The sequence below is a fragment of the Poecilia formosa genome, unplaced genomic scaffold (assembly GCF_000485575.1).
Source record: "Poecilia formosa unplaced genomic scaffold, Poecilia_formosa-5.1.2 Scaffold107, whole genome shotgun sequence".
In the NCBI taxonomy this organism is placed as follows: domain Eukaryota; kingdom Metazoa; phylum Chordata; class Actinopteri; order Cyprinodontiformes; family Poeciliidae; genus Poecilia; species Poecilia formosa.
The window spans coordinates 1,920,300-1,946,112 of NW_006800046.1; the positions used below are offsets into that span (position 1 = coordinate 1,920,300).

Genomic DNA, 25,813 nt, shown 5'->3' on the forward strand with positions numbered 1-25,813 from the left:
ACTTTGTTTCTTTGTCTACTTTGTTTCTTTGTGGTTTAGAAGGTAACAGCTTTTAAATATTGATGTTTCTGTCAAGTTTGATAGTTTTTTATAATCAGGACATTAGAATCAAAAATTCAAGAACATTTATGTTCATTAAAAAGATCCTCCTTTAAACAATCTTTTGTTTTATTCTTGATCAAAAAGAACATCATACACAATCCTTTTTTGCAGATTTTAGTGGGTTTTTCTTTAAAAAGAAGAGACTAGTTGGCTTTTATTAGCGCCAAAGCAGGTCTGGACACACCCTAATCTGTATCCTACATATGACAGATTAATATTTGTGCATATTAATATTGGGTGTGTGATGAAACCCTAGTCTTAAAAAACAACGAAAAAAACAAAAAAACATCATATCATAATGTATGCAGACTATTTGTTTTGAATAACCTCAAGAAAGCAACTCTTAAAAGCAATTGAATCTTGCATTTGTATAAATATTTAAATCAGTCCAAATCAATGATGCACTTTGGTGAAACCACTGGTTAATCATCAGCGTGGATAGACAAAACCTCTCCAAGTATTTAAAGGGAAAAAGGAAAAAAAGAAGCAAAGGGCTTGGAATTACAAATACCAACAGAAAACAGGACTAAACGTAAAGTGCTCTCGGTAAAGTGCATGGGGAGGTTAAGCTTTGCTGCCCAGTGGCGACTTTGAGGCCGACTCCACAGCGGCTAGCTGTACCTCATCAAAAGACTGGGGCACTGAGCCGTGTACACATGGTGGAGAAGCAGAACCTTTTTTTTTTCTTAGAGATGGGTCCAGGACCTCTGATGTCATGACAAGATGAAAACAGGCTTTCAGAAAAACAACTTATCCAGAGTAGAGCCCATCGTGTGTGGTATAAAGACCGCTGCCGGTATGAAACTGTAACAGACTGTGTCCCATTGGGAAAGACATCTGGAGAGTAAAGGTGTTTCTTATTGAAAGAGGCACCTCATTATTTCAATACAGGCTAGGAAAATACAATGTGTCTGTCAGACGCTGCATTAGCAGGAAGGATTTGTGCATTAATTAATGATATGCTTTTAAGTAAACCGCCGTAAAGACAGGAAGTACAACAGGAAGTGTGTTTGGGAACACGATCGTCGTAACGCAGAACAAGAGAAGACCCAAAAACCTGAGTCTAAAATGCTCACATTGATGCAGCAGTACAGGAATGACAATCGATTCATTCCTGTTGAAGGAACCATCCATGTTGGAGGGAAGTTAATGTTCCTGTCCTTGTTGTTCCCGGTGAAGATTTCGGGAGAGTTAAAAGTGACCATCAGGGGATGGACACGCTCCTGGATTCATCCCATAATCACAACTACCTAATTACATCCTAATCCTACCCATTTCTACCAGAACACATGGCCAGAAAGGTAAGGTCAATGCATCTTACCTGTCTTCAACAAGTTGTGAGGAGATTGTTGAGTTAATGGTTGTAAAACAGCTATGCAAATATTAATGTTTTGCTGTTTCTATAGATGCAACTCCTTACCCTGATTTAGATCATCTAACCTTCATTTTTAAACTTTTTTAGCAAACAGGAGAAAGTTATGAAACCATTTTTGGCATTTGAACCAATTCATTGTCATGCAAGACAGTTTTGTAGCTTTTCTTATTACGATAGCGGAAAGCCTTGGATTGGATTTATCCAACTGCGGAGGCCACAATGTTTTGATAAACGCAGCAACATGTCAGGGTGGAATTACAGCCCGCGGCGCATTTAAAGCAAAGAAATCGTTTATCCCTTTATGTCCCATGCACAGCTCACTCTCTAAACTTGGCGGATGTTAACATCACAGAGGTCAGTATTATTGAAGTGGGGAAGTTTTTGATTTACTCCAATATTTGCGCTCGTTCCGCTCTAGATGGGAGAACTAGGACATTTGTATTGGTTTGACATTGAAGTCACTGTCAAATACTTGGCGAAGTTACTGTGCTGGGCCTTGTAAGCTTTTCGGCATAATAATTTCAAAATGTGAGAGGCTCTGGCGACGATGCCTAGCTATCAAAATGAAAGAAAAAAAAAAAGCATACTTAATCGTTTTTAAAATACAAATGTAACTCTTCAAAAGTGTGACCTAGACGTTTCTCAGACAAAGTGAATCACTTCGGAGCTTTTGTTAAACCTCACGGATTGAAAATGTGTCCTTCAAAACTTCTGACAATGTTTACGGATTACAGTCAGCGTTTCCCAGTGTATCTGGATCTGACAGTGCTTGTCAGCAGCTGCCAGGACAAACTATCATTTCCCCAAATGGGCAGAGTTGGAAAAAAAAAAAAAAAAAAGAACTAGACTGAGAGATGCCTCAACAGTATGCCACTCATGGCCACCGAGCCTAAATTGGTAATGGAGTCGGACATTGATATAATTTATGAGTTTCCTTCCAGAAACGCCAAAATGAAATAAAATTCTCTGTCTTTCTAAGCTTTCTGATTTGACATATTACAGTGACTTTTTTAGCAACAATTAACCAATCAGCATTGCTGTCTTTTAACTTCAATGTTGTGGATAACTCTGAAACTGCAAAGTCAAATAACCCTCAATTGCGTTTGCATGGTCGCCACGGCAAACCTTTAGAATTGCTGTATGGATTTGTCTCATTTAATTGCACACCCCATTTTAAAATCAGTATAGGACAAATGTTTTTTTTTTTTCCCAGTATTTCCGAGTTGTCCTGAATGCAGCCTCATCTTATCCAAACGTTCTTTCTTTCTACAAACAGGTGGATTTATTTATCAGTGCTTAGAATGTCAGCCAACGAACAAGATAATACGCCGAAGTTTGGTAAGAAACATTATTGCTTGTCCACGCTACAGGTGAATGACGACTTCTCTCGGTGGTTTTGTCCTGGTCATGCCAGTTTTTTTTTTTAGTTTTTTTTTTTTTATGTATTTATCTTTTTGATTTGTTTTGTGGTAATGAATATGTGGTAGCGTGTTATTAGCAAATAATATTTGAAACAGAATATATCCTTGAGCTCATAATTAAAGTTGTGTCAAATTACCAGATAAGCATCACTTGGCACTGTCTGTTTGGAATGTGGCAATTACCTGCAAACTATATGAGTCACTTAACCTACTGCTAATGTAGCTGTTGATAAAAGTATTGCGTAGGCTGGCCTTAATTAGCGTCTGCACAGATGCACAGAGTGAAATTGTAGCGCCAAGGTCGTTTGATTGATCTCTGACTTTTTGCTAACATGATTTACTGTAGCCCTCTTCCTTAAGTGCCATGTTTGATTAAGCCAAGACTGCAGCTTAGCAACAAATCGCGAGCATGCAGATTTTCCTGAATTTTTATCCACTCCCGTCGTGTACGACTTGTGCTTTCTCCTGCAAACCAATGCCAAAGAAAGGGAACTACATTCTGGGACTGCACCACTGAAATTGCCTTTTTGTGCTGCTAAGAGATTTCTGCAGATTGATGGGAGCTGAGCCTTTTGACTCACACGACCATGAAGCGCAGATGTAGAGGGGGGGAAAAAGGCACAGAAGAATAGCTGATGAGGTATGACATGAACACTGGTGAAAATTGGCTCTTGACTGAGCTTCGGGATCATGCAGTAGAGGTAAATTTAGCACACATTCAGCCCGTTTATTAGCATAATAACATTAATTCATGAGCCTGCTCGGTGTTTGGGATAGCTGAAGAAGTGCATGGTATCCACCCTTCTAAATCGTTCTTATCCAGCGGGTAAATGACCTTATATCTGCATTGAAAAAAATAAAATGAAAAAAATCTGAGCTCTAATCTAATCTAACCAAATTAAATTCACTTTTATTTCCTTCCTCCAACACTATGGTGAGCCACGAGTGCCAACCCGGGTAATACCCCACACATTAAGGAAGTCAAGAGAGGCAGCCTGATACATTAGTAAGCACACACCGGAGCAACATAATGAAGCGTCTGGAGTTTTGCATTCTATTTGTGAACAGAGCCTGCCTATTGTAGGTGAGTGACAAAAATGAATAGGCAGAAGGAACACCCCAACTGAGACTGGTTGCATAATGAGGCGTAAATCAGTTTCTCAGTCAGTCAGCAAGTGTTTGAGAACGGCAGCAGGAGACGGCGTCAAATGCACAACCTGCTTAGCCTGCACATTGTCCTCTTGTTTTAATTTAAACAGAACATGCGACTCTCTGGACAGGCTTTCAGAGACAGCAAAAGACTCAATTCAAAGTGTTGCTCTAGTCCATCTGGAAAAAAACAACTTTTTTTTTTGTTTTTTTTTCCTAAGACAGCAGTAGGAAACTGGAGCACATACTGGGAACATGCTCCTTTCGCTTTGTGAACCGAAAAGTTTACAAAGCGGTCTTAGCTGGAGCCAGTTGTCCCGCTAGTCTCATTAAAAATGCAGCAATGTTAAGTCACGTGTGTGCGAGTGGGTGTGAATTGTGAGGCTTACTTTTTCTGCAAGATCCTTGGATGCAAAAATATCCTGTTGGTGGAGAGAGAAAAAAATAATGAAGGTCATCAGACGACATTTTTGTATCGCAGGGAAGTTGTTGCAGTCCATCCTTTTAAATTTTGCATCATTTAGAGTCCATTGCATCAGATAAACAACAATAGAGAAAAAAAACAGGAGACATTTCTGTTACACTGATGCGTCATTAGGACTTATTCTGTACTGTATTTTTAAGAGATAAAAAAAGGATGAGCTTATGAAGAACATGAAGTACTGTATCCTATAAGCCCCAAGGTACGTAAAGATATAGACCCCCCTGCTGTGTGCAGAATAGCAAATTGATTTGGAAAACAAGAGTCAACAAGGAAGTAAAGGAAGCAAGCAAAAGCTGAGTGAAAGCAATTTTACTCAAGACAGCAAAGGCAAGAAATAAGAGCAGTGGCATAGAGAAGAAGGGAAAAGCCATTTTACAGGTAGTGTTGAACTTCATCATAAAAACTCCAGTAGTCACACATAAGGCTTAAAAAAAAAAAAAGGCACAAAGGAGACTTTGGATCTTTTGAAGCCCGGATGACCTTTCAGTTGGAAACAGGGTTGAAAGCAAGAAAGTGTATTAAAAAAAAGAAATAAAGAAAAAAGAAAAAAAAAAGAAAAAGAAAAGAGGCTTACAGTCCAGCAAGATAAAAAACACTGTGGGTGAGATTTGTCATATTTCAGGAAGGCAGCAACTGCTGTGACCCCCCACCCTCACACACACACGCACAAGCCCGTACCAAACTTTATTTGATGCTAGTTGCAAAGAAAGGTTGTTTGACATCATCAGAAGATGGGGTTTGGTACTGAGGGTCAGAGGAGTCAATTATACCTCTTGTATCCTGCTGCCCTGCCAGTGAGACAACCACTGCAAATTGCAACCAAACAATTGATATAGCCAACGTAACCTTACTGTAAAACTCCCCAGAAGGTTTACTTTTTTTGCATAGTATTGTTATTTAAACCTCTAGCAAGCTGAGTTACTACCATTATGAAGATGATAACACATTTGTCTAGATATTAGCCATACAAAGTTGACTCTTAATGGCATTCTACTTAAGGTTGATAAAAAAGTAAAAAAAATAAAATAAAAAATAGTGCAACTTACAAGAAGTCAATTGTACTATTGCGTACTTGAATTTCATTTGACTGGTACAGAAACAGCTAGTTGGTACACTCTTCTCAAGATGTCAAATGCTTGAAAGTGAAGGCTACATGTACAGACTTTCTGATTAATTTGGTTATTTATTATCAGACCACATAAAAAGCACTTACAGATAAATTGGCATAGTATTTTCAAAAGCTCTAAAATTGAAAAGGCATACGAGACCATAATGCTGCTGCAAAATAATAATATGAAGGAAACATCCTTCACAGGTAATATTGTAAATCACTAAAACACACTCTTTTTAATTATTATCTGCTTGAATAATTGCCGATGGACAAAAATCTTATTAGTCGTTCCACAACAAAAGAAGTCTTGATTTTGCTCTGAAGCAAATTGGTCCTTACTCCTACATTTCTAACCCTATGTAACAACCAACTGTGCTGCATTGTTAACTGTAGCTTGGAGGCAAACAAGAACAACAAGATGGAATTTGATTTCAGCGGAGCTTCTTTTATGTTTGTTTTTCCTATAACAGTGCTAAAGAAGAACTTTGCTTAGCACCTTCACTCAATTAATTTTATTCAGCCAACGTTGGTCAAATTAATTTCAATACAGTGCAGATTAGATACGTTTTAATTCACTCCAGTAGACAGAGGTTTAAATTCAGTCAGTTTCAATTAAGATTAGTCTATACTTTGCAAAAGCTTGTGTTGTTCATCTCTATGCAACAAATTTCACATATCATATTAAAGCCACTCAAAGGGCTCCTTGCACTTCTCATGTATTTCCACTCATATTTCAAAGAATTAATTTGCTCTTAATTACAGAATTTCAATTATTAGAATATAAACGTAAAGTTTTAAATAACATTACCAAAAGTAGGAATTTTTATCCACACTCTTGACTTATGCACACATATGAAATAAATATATTCAAATGACAAAAAGGCAGACAGAGCCTGTGTAATCAGTTCAGGAAACAGGATTTCACTTTTTGGCATAGTTCCTCAAAAGTGTCTTGAAAACACATCCACAGTCGTTGCTTTTTAAATTTGGCTGACCCCAAATGAACCATCTTGTTTGTTTGGTGAATACTCCATAAACAGAAGACACAATGAAGCATGCATGCATGCAGAGTTTAATGTGCCGTCACCTAGAAAGGCTTTGTTTAATGGAAGCTGGTGTATGGTTCAGTATCATCTAGGCTGCATGCTGGAATCTTGGATTTCACAGTCCATTTACTGTGTAGGAAACTAATAAACAGATAAAAATAGAAAGTTTTCTAGTCACTTTGTGTGAATTTGTGTGTGTGTGTGTGCTAGCAAGTGTGAAAAAAACAATAGGAGAAAGGTTAAAAAACAGAATCAGACAAAATATGGGGAATAATAATTAGGCTTTAACGAAATACTTTTTTTGTACAAAGGTTTCACACATTAAAGTCATTTTGTTGTTTTTTTTCTTTATGAAATTCTAGGTAAAAGGTTGATCTTTGCAAAGCATTTGGAGCTCTGCTGAAGACAGAGCTTCAGCAGAGCTCTGAAGCTCTTATACGGCGGAGAAAATATGTATTCAACATGTCAATATTTTTCACAGGAAAAGTGTTTTTTTTTTATGCTGATTGATATCTAATCCACACATGCAATTAATTAGTCCACGAATTATGTACGATGACGAGCGAAAGATTGAATAAACTTGGAACATATCAAGAAAAGGAGGCCCTGAAAGGAGTGAAGGGGATAACAATCTAAGAAAACATCCAAAATTTGTCAGTTTGGAAACTAATACTTAGATCCATATGGACAAATTGATATCAGATGCTTTAGACGCTTGTCTGTGGTCTATAGAAATGGTTCTCATTACACAAGCATCACACAGGACATATGTGCCTGAATGAGTAACAGACATGTTGAAGACAGTTTGAGGTCGTTATTGCTACTGTAATGCAAAAAATATATATATATAACTAGATGTGTTCCAATACTTTTTCCAAGCCATTTCACATGCCATGCGGAAAAGGTGAACAGTATGCACTGACAATTTGTATCGGTGCACACAAATTACATAGTAATTTGTACGAACTAATATGGAAATTCGAGTCGATATCGATATCCGGTATCAATATTGCCACTATGATAGATAACTGATATTTACCAATATCGTATATTATTTTACTACCATTTTGACACCTTTTTCAAACACGACCACACCGCTGTCTTCACCACAGCTTTTCTGCTGATACAGATTTGTTACAAAATGACTAGCATTGACCTATACCAATGTTAATGCCGATATATCGCACATTCATTTGTGACAATTGCTTTGATATTTGTGGATTTTGTTTTTCTTACATGCTTTTAAAACCCAACATTGTGATTTAAAATGAGATTACAATGTGTCAACAACATATCTTGGTCCTTGAATCTTAAAGATCTCCATAAGCTGGCAGATATTCATAGTAGTTGATTTTAGCCAAAACAAACAAAAAAAAGTAATTTGTTTTCTACTCCAAGATGCTTAAACAGGCAAAACTGTAATAACGTCATTATCATCCAATGTAATTTTTGTGTAGTTTTTGTAAAGGCTTGCACAACGAGTTTATGTTTAATATGGACGTAATCTAGCATCCGTTGCATTCCTGGAATTTTAAATAATTTAGTTGCTCCAACCATTTAGGTTTACAGATTTTCAGACTGAATTACATTTCACACTAGCACAGTAGTCAAACTGCAATTATACAGAGAAACAAGTCCAAGTGACAGTGAGAGATGAGGCAGAAAAAAAAAAACATGAGATGTTTGTGTCTAGCTGTGAGCATCAATGGGATTGATTATTATCTCCCAGAGTCTGGCAGAGTTTGAGCTACAAGTTTAACTCCAGAGAGTTACAAACAAACGCAAGTCCCAATGAATAAATAACAGATTTTAGCTCCCCCTCTCTTTTAATATGTATGATGAAATAAAGAGCAACAGAGAAAAAGACTGTACAAGGAAGAACTTTGTGAGTCATTGTTGAAGCAATCACCAGAACCAACATTCACATAATACTCCAAAGTGACGCAAAGTCTACAGCAGGGTTTAGTTTCAAGAGGGAAGTAGTATCATTTTTGACAAACTGCCCAGAATTGGTTTTTCCCTGAGACCATCCAAGTTAAATCCGTCTGAATAATAACGCTGTCTGTTTCTTTGTGTGTCATGCATTGCGAAAATATTTTTTTCTTTTTGTCCAATTTGTTGGAAAGCTTAAATTCTTGTCACCAAATTTAAAAACGAGAGCCTTGCAAGTGAAAATGCATTGCGCCAGGCTCTCTTTAAAGCCTTGTTTCTGTCAGTGAAATGCATTTTATAACTGAGGATGTAGGGTTTGTTGTTACCACTTTCATACTTCAACTCCATTGAACACTTCTGTAAATGTTTGGGAGCTGGAGAAATCAATATCTGCACTTCTAAAGGCAAAAATGTTCTCACTGTTTAAAGATTTCCTCCACTGAACATAACAGCTTTTGTATTTTTTATGTTTCTATTTTCACATAATGCAGCGCTGCTTTCTGTGTGTGATGGGTAGGCACTGATCTCAAGGTTGTTTAGTTCTCGTCACAAACACCAGCTTATTTTACTTTTTGCTTGAACTCTTCTTTGAAAGACATGAAAACCACCCATCCTTTGTGCACACATGCAACTGCATATTGCCAAACAATGTTGGTTTTGTTCATGACATACACTGTCAGATGGTCCTCGTCTTCTCGGCTATGCAGCTACGATTTAGATCAACAATGCTCACAAGGCAATTTTAAAGGAGCCTAACATGGAATATCCCATCATTCTTTTCATAAAATGATCAAAATGTAATATTATTTTATTTTCCCAACAATTCCTCACCCTATTGTATTTCAATACTATGTATTTCTCATCCAGGCTGCCTGTAAAACCCATCTCTGCCTCTTTTATACACTCCTAATTCCTATATATGATTGTTGTGGGGGGTGTTTCTTCAAGTGGTCAACGAACAAAAGGTATTGTCAACTGTAGACCAGTCAACATTTCATCACAGAGTCTAACATATAGCAGACCAGACCAGAAAGCATGAATTAGACCAGAGGTTCCCAAACTGTGGGGGGCGCCGTGCCATTGCAGGGGAGGCGAGGGAAACCGTCTGGATAAAAAAAAAAAAAAAAATGAACATGGCCAACTCTCTGTTATTCCTATGTCAATTTGATACAATAGGGGCTTCCACACTTCTCATATCTGTGTCCTCTGTCACGTTTATCAGCAGTTAAAACTGTTTAATCCGTTAACATGTCGTAACCTGTTTTTCCGAGCCGCCTTTAAACACAACATGAGCGCTATGATGCTCACGCTGGGTTTACACCTGTGCGGCAGTGAAGGAGACCTGCTGCTGCTCTGCGGAGCTACTCAGGTGTGTGTTAGAGTCATGGCAGCAAACCAGCAAAACACAAAGAACTTTTCAGTTTTTCCCCCAAACTAACCGAGTTGAGTATCGCTATTGGATCCAGGTAAAGTTAGCTAAAAGATGACTAGCTAATATCAATACAGCGCCTTAAGCTTGTTAACTAGTACCCTGTAGGCTACTGGTGTTGTCCATGTTCAGCTACGATTCATTTTGCCCACAAAAAAGTTGATTCCCCCCCTTGTTCATCTGGAGCCCTTGTTCATATAACAGGGAGTCTCTAAGAATCCACCCCCCACTCCCTTCGCTCACACACATCATTCAACCAGACAGCTATTTGTAAGCCATAGGAGGGGCCCAGAAATAGTTTGGAAACCACTGGGGGGGCCCAGGAGAAAAAGTTTGGGAACCACTGAGTTAGACCTTTACCTCTGTGGCACAATTTCATGTAAGTGTGGTTCCAATTCACCCAACTGCATTGTAAACATGTATCCCATGCTAGGGTAGATTCTTTTTCACATATATTTGGAGAAAGATGTTTTTATTATTATTCTTATTATTATTTTTATTCAAACAATGTTTACGATTACATTTTGTGCTTTTATCGAACAACAGCCCATCTGTAGTTTGTGCGGAAATTACCTGGCTAAACATGTTTTCATCCAGGTCGTTTTCAGCCGCTCGACGGCTCTTTGCAGCATCGGTAGGGCACTGCAAGCAGGAGACAGAAAAAACACAACATTATTGTATACTTTTCACTCTGTCAGGTGACCTTACGAACAGTAACGCCAATAAAATGACAAAGTGGTAGCACAGCATTACATTTTTTTGATAGCAAAGGCCTATTCACTCGCCCTTATGCCAGCAAATCAGCTTATTAGCTGGCGCAAGTTAGCATTGTCCAAATGTCAAATGGATTGGAAAGGGATTGGTGTTGACCTTTGGTTATAAAATAACTACATAAAAGCTAGGAGTCCATTAGATGTCACTGCACAAATAATTACATTAACTTTTTCTTCTGCTAAACTCAAACATCATCTTCTTAGTTATGAGGGTTTGAAATGAAACACAAATATGTTTGCATAGTGAACGGAAAATGATGCAAGGCTGCGAGATTGACATGCATATAAATCATACAGGTTATGTTTTGTACATCAAGAGAGTAAAATCTTTTTCATTTTTTTCATGCTCAGTAAGACTGGATCTAAAGCTCCTGGCAATATACAGTAAATGTTCAAGTCATGCCAGAGACTGAATTGTATTTAGGCTTGGCCTTTTGCTGGACCGATCTGACGTGGATTAGCTTTGATGCGAACAATTCTGTTCTCAAGTCTCTTGTAGCCTCTCGCAGGATTTTCCTGTGTTTTCCTCCAGCTACCTTCCCATCAACTCTACCTGGCTTCCCTGCCAATTCTGAAGGGAAGCATTCTCACGGAATGACGCTGTCACCTCCATTATTTCACTGTGGAGATGGGCGGAGAAGAATTTGCAAAATGCGATCCCATCAAAGCACCTTCTTCCAACGTTTTATGTCCCCTGTGGCAAGGGCAAACTGAAATTCTCATGCCTTTTTTTCCCAAATAGTAAATTTCTTCTTGTCGTCGTTCAACGAAAGTCACATTTGTGGAATGGCTCGTTAAAAATTGTCTTGTTTATATGCTCTATCTTCAAACAGTAGCTTCTCCAGGGTCACTATGGAACTCTTGTCTTGGGCTCTATAATAAGATGAGTTCTCGAGATAATTCATTGCACTCGATTTTAGTTAGGAATATCAGAGTTAAAAGAGCAAGATATAAACGACTTTTTACATCCATTAATCATTTCCATTCCTACTTGAGTTTTGTGGTCATAAAATTTCAAAAAGTTCAAAGGAAACCAACGTTTTTTGCACAGTCCTGTTAAGTAAGGAAAATGACCAACTGGGTATAATTACAACCAAATGATGCAAATAGAGTGTGGGAATAAAGGAGGCCAGAAACCAGAACACGACAATTGTATAAAATGTGGTTCATGTTCTCCACTGTGCTAGTTGTCTTTAAAAATACTTCAGTTGCCACAGGTCTACAATTTTTCACACTTGCCTCTGCAGTTCTCAAGCCAAATTTAGCTATTGCTCAGAGGAAGCCCCGCAGCACACGTACAAAGAGCTAAAGTGTAGTGGTTTTGTTCTACAAGCCCATGCAATCCATTTTACAGCAGGAAGTCTTCACTGCAGAAGACTTAACTTTCAAACAGCCGAGGGAGCACGCGCCCCGCCCTTTTTGACGTCCGACTCCTTCAAACTCATTTGGCATAAGAAGGCACAAACACAAAGGCAACGTAGATAATAAAACCCCGGAGAATTATGTTGGAAAAAAAGCAGATTAGGAGTTAAAGAGTTTTCAGCTCAAAAACAAACTCCTGAAGTGGATGATTGCCATTCTCCTCATACCTGAGCAGGCTGCCGTTCTGTTGTTAATCAAATGAATCTGTTTCCAATTTAATAAGTCTTTGGAGGTGTGCAAACAAAAACCTAAAGACAGAGAAGAAAGAAATCGAGCGGACGGGCAAGAAACGAGGGAAACGGTGCAGAATATATTATTAAAGCCCTTTGCTGTGGCTGGAAGCAAGATGCCTTAAATTAGATTTGTATTCACAGCAAGAACATGTTTCACAATCAACGCTGATGAGACGTAATTACACAGTATGCAATTATATATATATATGTTCTTGAAATACTCTGTAGAACAAATAGACAACTGTTAAATATTGTGTTATGTGGATAGCAGTCTTGCTGCATCTTCAATATAAGGCAGCCTATTTTTTATATAATTATGACAGAAGCTGGAAGAAAATACAGCAAGTATAGCAACATGAAGACAAACCATTGGTTATTAACTAGAGCAAACCTCAAGAGCAACCCATAAGTTCCCTTATGGTCTTTCATTTAGATAACACACACTCAGCTTTTTGTGCATCTGCTCACTAGAAGCCTTCCAACACCATAAAGAAGCTTTAACAAGTGCCCAGTGAGCATTTTTTTTCTGGCTAAAACATTGACTGATTTCAGTTCTTCAATATGAACAGCAGAACACATATAAATATTCAGACTCATAACGCATAGGTATAATTTTAAAACGTTTATTTCTGCTTAGTTTATGAGGGCTTACAGCAAATGTTATATTATTGGAAAATCACTAATCCCAATGAAAAGCTTTTCTTAAATAATAAAATGGCATGATCATGGCCTACACAATCATGTGAAAAGACTGCTGACAGGACAGTTGTTGTCCTCACACCATCCACAAGAATTGTAAAGCCACAAATGGTCATCAATATAGAAACTGGTGGCGTTCGCAAATACTTTTGCATTATTTCTGCAGGAATATTGGTCTGGAAAAAGTGCACAAGCAGCATGGATGACTCTGGCCGTGAGAGGACTGTAAAGCAAAGCCCATTTTAAAGTTTGGAGGAGGTTCTTAAGGCGTGGACTAGGACAGCGAAAATGGCTCTTTTGTTAAAACCATGATGAATCATCCCCACCTCTAACTTGACCCATAACCCCAAATGTGTCATACATAAGATCAACAGCAGATTACATGTCTGTCTTGTAGTTTATTAGTTTTATAATCAAATGTGACAAGGAAAAGGACTCAACTTTGTCTTCACGCCACTCAAAAGGCTCCACTAGTGCTTTAGTCATTCGCAATTCTTGTTTTCTCGTTTTTACAGCTAACCTCATGTGGAACCCTTATCACATACTCTAGAGCAGGGGTGCCCAAGTCCAGTCCTCGAGAGTTACTATCCTGGAAGTTTTAGAAGTGTCCTTACTCCAACAGACTGGGATCAGCTCTACAGAGGCCTGATAACGAGCCATTCATTTGATTCAGGTGTGTTGAAGCAGGGATGCATCTGAAAGTTGCAGGATGGTAGCTCTCGAGGACTGGACTGGACTGGGCACCCCTGCTCTAGAGGTTCCCAAACTGTGGGGCGCGCCCCCTAGGTGGGGCGCCGTGCCATTGCCGGGGGGGCGCGGGAAGCCGTCTGGATGGAAAAAAAAACAAACAAAAAAAACATGAACGCTGTATGCGCTGGGTTTTTACCTTAGAATGGCCAACTCTCTGTTATTCCTATGTCAATTTGATACAGTAGGGGCTTCCGAACTTCCCATATCTGTGTCCTCTGTCACCTTTATCAGCAGTTAAAACTGTTTAATCCGTTGTTAACATGTCGTAACCTGTTTTTCCGAGCCACCTTTAAACACAACATAAGCACTACAACGCTCGTGCTGGGTTTACACCTGTGCGGCAGTGAAGAAGACCTGCTGCTGCTGTTCGGAGCTACGCAGGTTTGTGTTAGAATCACGGCAGCAAACCAGCAAAACGCAAAGAACTTTTCACAGTTTCCCCCCCAAACTAACCGACTGAGTTGAGTAAAGCTGTTGGATGCAGGTAAAGATGACAATATGACTAGCTAATATCAATGCATCACCTTAAGCTTAACAAGTAGCCTGTAGGCTACCGATGTTGTTGTCTATGTTCAGCTACGTACATTCATTTTGCCCCCAAAAAAGTCGATTTCACCCCCACCCCACCGCCTCGTTCAACCAGACAGCCATTTGTAATCCATAGGGGGAGCCCAGAAAATGTTTGGAAACCACTGGGGGGCGCAGGAGAAAAAGTTTGGGAACCACTGACATACTCCATGTTTACCCCACCTACTGGTCTGGGTGAGTAAAAACAACATTTAGGGTAGAATACAATCTGGGTTTCCTGAACTCTTTAGCAGACTGGTTGGTTCTCAGTGTTTCTCTATTAGACAAAGCCAATTTAGTCTTTGTTCTGTTAAAGTTCCATTTATATTTCAAACAGCAACATAACAATTCATGTGTAAGGAATAGAAAAAATGTCTGCATTGCATTGAATCGGTTTCTGTGTCATTCACAGGGAGAAAGTATTTCCTGTCTTACCCGAGCGCCGAGGATCTCGCAGCAGGACTCTTCAATTGCAAGCGTTGGGTCACAATACAGCATCACCTGCTGAACATCCATCTGGAGAAGAGAGCATGAAAAACCAAGAGAGAGGAGGAAATTACTAACACGGTGCTTTGCATTCAGGGCTACGCGTCCGCGGCTGTATTTCTGCTATAAGTTAAAGCGAGGCAGTAAACATGGCTAAAGGCCAATTAATTTTTCCATTCAAACAAATCATTTGGAAAGCTGTTTGTTGAGAGCTTCACCTGCATGTGTGTGTACGAGCCATCCTTTCTACACTTACGAAGCATCTGTTTTGCATTCCAACGAAGGAGCCAACCTGCTTTTCATTAACATTCCTATCTTAATCTTGATTTATTCCATAGTCTTGCTGTAATAATCAAATTCAAATTAGAATCCCGTACATTAAATAAAATACACATATCTCGCATAATCACATCAATAAATATATTTAATATAAATGTGCACTGTGTACTTTAGTAATGTGTGGCAAGGGATTTTATTGTGAGTTATTCCAAATGAGTTATTCCGTGTTCCTGTAAACTCATCAGGAGAAACACGTTTTTCACGTCTTTGTTTCTCACACAAACATCTGATAAAGGTAGCGATCTGTTTAAATTGTAACATTGGTTAATACACTGAACACCTGCCAGTCACCGTACATCAAATTTAACATAGAGCCTTAAGAATTCAATTGATCTCCCTCTGTTTTTTAAAGTTTGGAAGAATGTTGTGTTTGGTGGAAGTAACTTTTTCAAGCATATCCAAAACCCATAAACCTTTGTCACGTTTTGTCACTATACAAACATATCTTCAGTGTGCTTAACAGGGATGTGACATGGTAAATCAACACAAAGTTGTGCGTAGTTGTGAAGTTAAACTAAAACATAAACATGAAAAGTATGATGGCCATTTTTAGTCAAAAACAATCAATTGAAATTCACCTCGAATGTGTGCTTCCCAACATCTGGAACTTTTATTTTTTAGGTTTAGAGATTTCACAAATTGAAATAGGAATTTTGAAAGTTTCTCTGTGATTGGAAAATAACATAACTTCATTTTCAGGGTTGGTTGGTTATTAGAGGAAAAAAAAATAGTAGATCTTAGCCCACAACGAAACGTATTATTAGCCCTAAAAGGTAAAGGCTTATAATGCAGTGTCCGCAGCCAACCATTAAATTACCATTCAGATCTTATTGTAGGAGGTTTTGGAGAAGTTATTCTCACCTGCACCGGTCCGGCATCCGAGGCCCGAACACCCAGCAGTGTGTGTCCGTTGGTCTGCAGGACGCCTCGGGGCTCCAGGGGCTTCGTCTCGATGGAGTTGCAGTCAACGTGAAGGGAGGCGGCGTCGCGTTGCACGCTGAGGGCCAGCTTGTGCCACTGGAGGTCTGTCAGGGCTTCGACGCCTTCCCCGTTAAAGATGCAGCTCACCAGCTCGGCCTCGGGGTCGGTACCCCTGGCTCGCAGGGTCAGGGTGCCGTCGGGGGCGCTGAAGTCCACTGAGAGCTTCGGTTAGGGAGGAAGGAAGTAGGTTATGAAGGGGTAAGAAGTTAAACACTACATAAAAACATATTGTATCTCAAGTTATCTCGACTTGAACAAAGAATAATTTGCACTCGTAAATAGAAGCAAGCGGCGCCGAAGAACGACACATCAAAGACGAGGTAGTAAAGCAAGGCATTAATTACGCACACAAGAAGTGCAGCCAATCAATCACAACTAATGAGGCAACTTAGCCTCCATCCATCATACACACTAAGCATTTAAATCTGGCCTCAGACTCGTAGCGATTATCGAGACTCAGAGGGACTCCAGTGCTTCATCATGGAACACATATGAATAATAATGAAGGTGAATGAAAGACGATAGTTGGAGATGATTGAGGTAGGACGGACAAAGAGAAAGAGAGAGGTGGAGAGAGAGAGAGAGAGAGAAGGAGAAAGGGTTGCCCAATAACAAATAAGGCAGGACAAAAGGCAAATGGGATGAAAGGGTGAAGAGAATTGAAAAGATGTCGCGTGAGGGGAAAAAAAAATAAAAAAATCGACAGGGAAAGTGGATGACTATGCAAAAAGTGATGAGAGGGTCACAAAAAAGAAAGACGCGGAAGAAAAGTTAGATGATTAAAAGGTGAGCGATCGATGGATAGGGTATAAACGAGAGGGGGGATGTGTGGCGACGGGAGGAAAGAGGGCTGTTGCGGGACAACGAGAGTGTGTGAAGCAAGCAGCACCTGTGGATATCCCCGCGGATCCGATATCTGAAAGAGGTAGACGGTGTCCCTCAGTGCAGACTTTTTCAAAGCCAGGGTGAAGATCAACGTGAACTCGTCAGGTAAGCCGTGAGGGAACACTTGACTGGAACACGGAGGTTAGAAAACGTCAGATATGCGACGATTGCCAGCTAATTGAAATCATTCAGGAAAACAAAATGTACACATCAATACCTACTTTTATTTCCCAACAAAATATTTCATTTCAGTATTAGCTGGGAATGTTTTTAAAACATAAATAAGTATAAAACACTTTACATTAACACATGAAAATACATGCAATATTCAATTTAAAACATTTTTATATTTAATTTCGATTAATGATATTAAATACTGAAAAAAATCAAGTTTTTTTGGCCACTCTAAAATACATGAAGTATGAAATATGTTCACTGAATCAGACTGGGACTTTGTTTAAGCCGATTCTTTAACAACTCGCATCATTACCCAGGGATAAAATAAAGTACTGATCAGCACATCTGTCATCTTTTTTCAGACATTATGAATGCAAAAAAAACTCCTCTCAAAAGTCCAGATCATTTATATTTATATTCTTCACAATAATGATGATCAATGGCAATTCTGTCTTTCCATTTACCCTTCAGACAGTATTTAGCTTGATCTCAAGGAGTTACTTTAGACAAAAGACAGGTTGAAGTAAAATTTCTAAGCAACCAACTGAACAAATCAATAAAATAATTTGTAAATTTATGAAAAACGTGAGTTTTTTAGAAGCTCTGCAGCTGTTTGTATTCCCAAACAGAAACAGGATTTTTTTTAAATATATATACACCGTTTTCCAGACACTCTGTTGGCCTGGTTTTGAATTATATCCATAAAGCACAATGCAAAGCCGGTGTGTCTGACCCCTTGGCATTAATTTTCATAGCAGAAAGAGTCCGGCGGGCTTCATCCTTCGGTTTCAGTCAAGGGCATCTAAGATCACAAATTCAAAACACACACACACGCAAACTCACCCACACACACGCAACCCCATGCACACACACAAATACTATCCATACAGGTGTGTGGGTATATTGAGAGACGAGGGTTTCACGACAGAGCCCAGTGAAATGTCTCCTCACTGAGACGGTAAAAACTTTGAAATATTCTCCCTTGCTCTATTTCACTCCAACTCTTTTCCCTTTGCACGCACACAGAATTGTTGATGCTGGCAGCTGGTCTCCTACTCCTAGAAGTTGGGTGACGTTGATTTATGAGCGAGGTAGGATCCTAGGGAAAACAGGCAAGTACGAGACGTCAAAACAAAGAAGAGATGAGTGCGGGAGGGGAAAAAAGGTGAGAAGGAGAAAACACTGAACAAAAAAGAGAAGAAAGAAGACAAAGAAGGACAGAGAGGTACAAAAAAATTTTTAAAATACATTGAGGGATCAAATAAATGCATAGGAGTTTTAGCTTTTCATAATTAAAGAATGTGGATGGAAAAGCAGATAAAGAAAAAATGGAAAAAATGTGACAGAACGCGCCACAGACAGAGAGGAGAAAGGGAAAAAGTCGTGCTCAGAACAGAGTTGTTTTGCTGTCGATTAGAGATATGAGCTGCAGGGCACAAAACCACTCAGAAAAACTATCGACTTTTTTTTTTAAGTTGGAAGTGCTGAAACATTGCCTGTTACATTCAGGGTCATTAAAAAATATATAAATAAATAAATAAATAAAAATAAAATCCCTGAAACAGACGCTCCGAGAAGAGATCACCCAGAATGAATCAGACGGACTCAGATTTCAGGCAAACTTACATCTTCCTCTCTTGTTTTAGTAAAAAGAACCACAGGAGAGGAGAACAACAGAGGAAATATGATAATAAAACGGTAGATCTCTTGCTTAAGAACCGAATATTAACTGGGGAGGTATATCGACACCTGTATGCAGACTTCTTAGTGTGCTTGGATCCACTGCTTGCTGTGGCCTCTGTCTCCTAGTGCTTCAGTCAGAGCTAACCAGAAGGAATGTTAAACAGCGAGTACCTGACACATGAAAGAAGCGGACTCAGTTTGAAAGCGACAGCTGACAAATGCCTTTACATGCCGTAGGTTTTCCCTGTTGCTAGAATGCTTTGTGTTTCTTTCCTTTGTGAAGTTTAAACAAATTACAAACACCTAATCTGTAGCAGGGTCCTTACGCTATTTCCGTAGTGGTGCACAGCTCTCAGGATGGATGAGTGGATGTTTTTGATATAAATGAAATTACAGTGAGTCAGCTGTTTGTGAAGATACCTGCAGTTATCACCCAATCAGCTGTTATCTTAGCTTCATGAAATATCTTTAACTGGCTTAAAAGCATCACATTCAGATTATTAAAAATAAACCTAGACTTAGCCAAATATGAATTTGCTGAAAACTGAAATCCCTGTGGTGAGATTTGACGTGTGTCTTCAATGTCACTTGACAAAAGTGAAAAACCTCGAAAACTGAGTAAGATATAAAGACTAACGAAGGACGTCGAGTTTTCCTTAGTCTTATTTAGTTCTTGGTGCAATCTAGTTTTTTTTTGTTTTGTTTTTATTGTTCCTGTAGTCCTTTCTAACTCATAGCAAGCATATTTAATTGCATCATTAGCTTTCTTCTAGTCAGGTAACTGTTCATTGTCAGTCTTCAGTTCGAAATGAGGATGTAGGGGAGAACAGGGCCAAGACTGAAACCAAGTCAACACATCCCTCTCCATTTCATCTCAGTCCAGAAGGGATATGCAATTTCTCCAGCATTTTCTGGATCTACCCATAAAGTTTCCTCCCAGCCGAGCCTAACAAAACAAACAAATAAAATTGAGGCATCCGAAAGACTTCGTAATCAGCTGCTATAGCCGTCTGAGCTTTAATCATTTCGAAAGGACAATATCCCCTCCAAGGGAACTTGGAGGAGAGTTAATCTGTCTCTAAGGTGAGCTCAACAACCATAAGATGAGGCTCATTTCTGCCACCTTCGTATGGTTCTTATTCTTTAGCACATAATCCGTGTCTAATGACTGCAGACGATAGTCAGGACATAGATAGACAAGTACATTAAGACCTACACTTCTAGACTCCACTTGCTGTTCATCACAACACACCAGTGCAGCACCTTGACACTTCAATGGTCCTCTCACTCAAACAGGAATTCACCGGCATCGACTCCTAAAGTGTTGGGTAACGGTTTCATTTACCCTAGTAAGATGGAGCTTTGCTGCTCTTCTTTTGTTTGTTTGTTTTTTTGTGTTTTTATTTCTTCAATGCTCCCCTTGTTGGTTCCTGTCATGAGTAAATCCATACTCACCTTGCCTGCAACAATGTCTAACAGGAAACACTGACTAACAGCTGAAAGAAACTGTCGGTCTGATCTTCCACGATCTGAAACGGCCCGGTCTGATGGTGAGGCGTTTATGAAGCGCAGTCAAGTTCTGCAGTCAGTATGGGTGTATCATCTCACAACCTGCCCACTGGCTCTTTATGCTAAAATCCCTGCCTTGGAAGCCTGCCATTGTGATGGTTATAGGATCCTTTTCTGCAAGACTGCTGTAGTCGTCTCTCATATAACACAAGCGGCTGAGCACTGGTGTCATGTCATTCATCTCTTTACTGAGCGTTGCCATTATTGTGCAGTCTCAGGCCCGGGTAAGTCAATTCTCATCCTATTATCCTGCCATAGAGACTGCACTCTGAAAGAATAGGTGGAGAGCATCATGGCTTCTCCTTTCTTAATTATATACATATACATGGAAAAAAAAAATTAAGAGACCACATAAAATTACCAGTTTCTCTGATTTTACTTTTCATAGGCATATGTTTGAGTACAATGAACATTGTTCTTTTATTCTATGAACTACCTTTTATTCTACTTTTCCAAAATTTCAAGCAAACATTTTTTATTTATTTGCAGAAAATGAGAAAAGGTCAAAATAACAATTAAGAGGCAGTGCTTTCAGACTTCAAATAATGCAAAGAAAACGAGTTCATATTCATTTAGAAACAGCAATGCTAATGTTTTAACTCAGGCAGAGTTCAGAAAGCAATATTTGGTGGAATAACCAGGAGGTTTTCAGTGGGGTTCAGTGCAGTGGGCTCTTAATTTTTGTATGTATATGCAAGACAAATTTATCTGAGGCATCAAAACCTCAAGAAACAAAACAAAATTCAGTGAAACGTACATGAAAAAGACGTAGCGCTGCCTTTCTGTGCTCTCCTCATATGCTTGAGAGCAAAACAAAAACATCTTGAAATGTTGTTCTTCTGCCACACAAATTCTGGTTTCCTAAGAGGTGACAGAGTTCTGTGCGTGTTTTCTCTCTCCTTTCGCAAGAAATACTTCTTGCCGGGATTTTGACAAATAATATTTGTGACTCTTAAGATAAAAAGTAAAAAAATATGTTTCACGTGAAAAATGTGTTGTGTAGGCAGATTCATCTTCAAGCGAGTTCACACATCACATCCAAACACAGAGTGATAAAATACTTCGAGCTCTGAGCAGACCCATTTGGCAATTTCTAAAAAAAATAAAAATATAAAGTGTTTTATTATTGGGGAGTATAACATTAACATTTTATGGAAAGTACAAGGAAGGGAAAAAAAAAGACCAAAGAACAAAACCCTTAAAAGCATTTGTCAACTCTACAAGTAACCTCTGAGTAAAAAACCTTTAAATGTATAAAGACATAGCTACACAGAAAGGAAGCCTCATGCTGCTGGTTTTTTAATGACTAAAAATTGTGCCCAGAAAACAAGTTCAGAACATGTTCTAAAATGGAGCTGCCTAATCCTCACCCTGATAAATCTTTTTTCTGTTTTTTTTTTTGTTTTTTTTTGTGTGTGGCTTGCAACTGCAACATGCCTACTAATTAAGACATCACTCCTACAGATTCTGCCAAGGCAAGTAAGGATGAAATTTCATTATGCAAGCTTGTTTTAATGCAGAGATGTGGTTAAATCAAAAAAATCAAAAATAAAATAGATTGTAAGAATTCACTTTTACAAGCCAGTAACAGTGGTAATTTTGGAAACTCAATCAGCGCCTGGCCAACGTTTCTTGCTTCTTCATGTAATAACCCTTAGACAGCGCTGACATGTGAACTTTCACAAGCCGATACGGCTAAAGGGTACATTCAGAAGGATGTGAAAAAGAGAAAGCCTGTCAAACTCTGTGCCCACACAGTGTGGGAAATCTTGCACATAATTTAACTTTTATTCTCCTTCCCTTCCACTTAAATCTGAACAAAACATATTTGTGCCGGATGAATTCCCCTGTTGGGGAAAGGAAGCAAAGCAGTGAAGAAGACGACAAAAAAAAAGGGGAGAGAGAGATATACAACGGACTTACTCGCTTGGGCGCAAGAGTGACGCCTTGCCAAGGCGTAGGATGACAGAACCTCGGGAGTTGCGGAGCTTTCTGACATCTGTTTCTTTGAGCAAGGAGAATCGCCTCACCAAATTAAAACCTGGTGTGGGAGAAGTTCATCAGTAGGCAAAAGTAGAATAAAAGTCAGATTGTTGTTACACTGGGCAAAATACGAACTGAACACATCAATGCTTTTCTCAGTAAAGACTATTATAATACTCCTGTTGACATAATGTCCAGATATTATGGGTGAATATTACGACAAGTTAGTTCAAAACTAGGTTGTTTATAATAAGATGGGAGGACAAGAGAAAGAACTATTGAACAGATAAAAAGAATGAGATGTAAAAAAAAAAAAAGTATAGCAAGAACATACATAAAATCTGCTGGTACTTAGAAATAAATCCTGTTCCTCTTTAATGGAAGCTGTCCCAAAACACATGATAGCCATGACAGGTTAAAGAGCTACAGTATCTTCGGACGTCTGATACTGTGTAGTCAGAAAACAAACTGCAGAAAGCTTTTGTATTTAACCATGAAGTGTAAATTCCAAAACATTTCACATAACTTAATTTTCAGGGGCTATTTATTGTGATTTCTTGTATTTATAAACTACTTGGGTTAATTTCGGCATTCAGTGTGAATTTAAAGTCAACAGTACCATTGAAAGCTGTTCACTGAAAGAAACATCAACATGTTCGATACTCGTTTTGCCCTCTCAGTACGGGTACATAAGCTTGTCCAATTCACCAGTAATGTTTTGCCTGGCCGTCCGAGGAAACTTCCACTCAGCCACTTGTAAGGACGGGCATTGTACACCTGCGGTAACAAACAAAACATCAAGCGTCAAAAAACAGCCGCAGAGGTGAAAATCCCTGAAATGTCCAGCATTTGTTAGATGTGGAAAAAAAAAAAAAAGAAAGTCATCTGACAACAAATGCCAAAAGAAACCATCAACACATCTTTCTGAGTGATATGGACAGAGCTTGTGAGCGTGAGTGAACTGGCAACTTCAAACATAAATTTGAGTGGAGCTTGAAATATTTATCAAGAAAGAAAGATGGAAGGAGCTGTTGGGGGTGAAAGTGAGTTAAAATAAGTGTAAAAAAAAAAAACAGACAGGCCGATGAAATGAAGGCAAAGCTGTGCAGAGTGGAACACAACCTGATCTGACAGGTTGTCTAGCACCCAGCTTGTCTGTCGCGGCAGCCTCATTTTGATGGACGTGTTCTCACCCCGTTGGGGGAGGTTGCAGAGTAAAGTGTTGCCTGTCAGAGCGGCCCGACTGACTGCAGGGGGGTAAGAGATGTAAGATTTTTAGAGAAACCACAACTTGTAAAGGTAGACGCGGGCCCTCTGAAACACTGTGATCCACGGTTAATTTGATCTCTTTGGGGCCAAGGACAGTGGCCCTGAGCCAAGCCATGCCATCAAGCATGCTTGTTTTTTTTTTGTTTTTGCTCCCAAAAAAAGAAAAAATCTGGGAGCAGATGGAACAATGTGATAACCTAAAATAAAACAGAACCGTTTTCTCTAGGCTGTGTTCACATCAACAATCATTTGAGTGAAAGGGATAGATATTAGTGCAATAATCTCAAAGGTTTTTTCTTAGAGTTTTACATTGCTAACAAAGTTGTTGCTGTAAAAAAGTCAAATCTTATTGTTATCTTTTCCCTTCTGGTTAGAAATCCAAGTGCTGCAGATTGCACCTACCGATTGTATTGAAAAGTCCAAGGCAGCTATGTACGCCTTCTAAGATTCAGAGTTTTTACGGAAAACAAAGACATTTTTTTAAATGGTTAATTTAAGTAAAATGTCAAGCAATGAATTATTCCAAGACTATTTTTTACATTTATACAGTAAATTATAAGCCTAATATTAAATGTTTTATTGAAATCTGTCCTAAAACAATCAATTTTGATAATTTTTGATAACGTGTCTTATGAGTCAATTCATAAGCTGTTTTTTTATTATTATTTCATCAGTACTTTAAATATCAAATATAAGCTGCTATAGTTTATGACAGCATACAAATAAATGTGATCATGTCTATTAAAATTGACAATAATTATTTTATTTTTACACCATTTCACTTTCAATTCAGTTACTGTACAAACATTGCATTTCCTAATCCCAGTACTTGTGTGACACAGGAAGATCATCAGCTTTGAAGTAATTATTTACTCAATGCAAATGTTTTAAGAATGGTATTCTTAAAACATTACCACTTCTTAAAAATAATTTAAGAAGTGGTAATGCTTTTTAAGAAAGTCAAATAAAACACCATGACACTTTTGAGACTGGTATTATTTTCAGAAGAAGAAGAAGAAGCCCATTTCAGTCTCTAGGATTAGCCATCAGACTTAACAGTTGCTTTCAGGGCCAACTAGAGTAAATGAAGACACACAGTTTTAACCAGATATTAACTGGTTATACACACTCAACATAATCTTGTATTAAAAATGTAGAATGTTAAAGAAAGCATTTCCAAGGTCAAGAATTTTAAAAAGTGGCTTATTTATAAAAATTTAGATTTGTCAGTATGCTTGCGTTCTCCGTTTGCACTTTTGTACTTTTGTATTTTATACATCTGTCATGCAAGCTTTAAATCAGAGATCTGACTTAGTTTTTCATCTTCCTAGTTCTTTTTTGAAACAGACTCTTTTTTGGTGTCTCTAGCCTGATACAATTCTACAAGGTCAATTTCTGGTTTAAGCCAATTTAAACAAGAAAGCCTTACATCATCTCATCGTTGTTAGATATAAAGAGAATCACTGACGGCAAAGTACTCACTAAGAAAAACAGAACAACCACCTCATACTTCTGACACTCCCTTCACTGTGCATTATGGAAGAAGATCTTTTTTTTTTTCCCCAGAAAAGATACATTTTTGGTCTTGAACAAGCAGGCATTCTGTTACAGAGGGCCAACTACTATACCTTTGATTTGTGACAGCTGACTTCACATCAACATGCGTTTAGCTTGCGCGAGTATGATCCGATTATTAATATTTTAAGTTTCACCGCTCGTCGTCAGTTCTGCTCATCTGGGCTTCAAAGTAGCAAAGACAGTGTTTCAAAGCGAAGCACACGTCATCCTGTCTGAAGGGACAATCTGTCATTTTATTATTGCCGTCTACGAGTGCAAATCACGGCGTGAAAAAAAATACCTATCAAACAGTAAATCCGACTCGACATCTGATCATTAGACGCAGGCAGGGCATCAGATAGAGGTTTGAAGTCTTCTGAGCCGCAGAACT

At 38.7% G+C, this 25,813-nt stretch overlaps 1 protein-coding gene across 1 annotated transcript in view; it reads right to left on the reverse strand.

Moving 5' to 3' along the window:
* col16a1 (collagen, type XVI, alpha 1) overlaps window positions 1-23,769 on the reverse strand; it is a 66,318-nt gene extending 42,549 nt beyond the window's left edge. Inside the window, exons 1-8 of the mRNA XM_016675146.1 lie at window positions 23,729-23,769; window positions 23,305-23,429; window positions 22,537-22,654; window positions 17,189-17,312; window positions 16,180-16,461; window positions 14,929-15,009; window positions 10,623-10,691; window positions 4,437-4,469 (exon numbers count right to left, since the gene is read on the reverse strand). Of these exons, the coding sequence (XP_016530632.1) occupies window positions 4,437-4,469; window positions 10,623-10,691; window positions 14,929-15,009; window positions 16,180-16,461; window positions 17,189-17,312; window positions 22,537-22,654; window positions 23,305-23,429; window positions 23,729-23,769 (873 nt within the window). The remainder of the gene's footprint in view (window positions 1-4,436; window positions 4,470-10,622; window positions 10,692-14,928; window positions 15,010-16,179; window positions 16,462-17,188; window positions 17,313-22,536; window positions 22,655-23,304; window positions 23,430-23,728) is intronic.
* Between the last annotated feature and the right edge of the window lie 2,044 nt (window positions 23,770-25,813).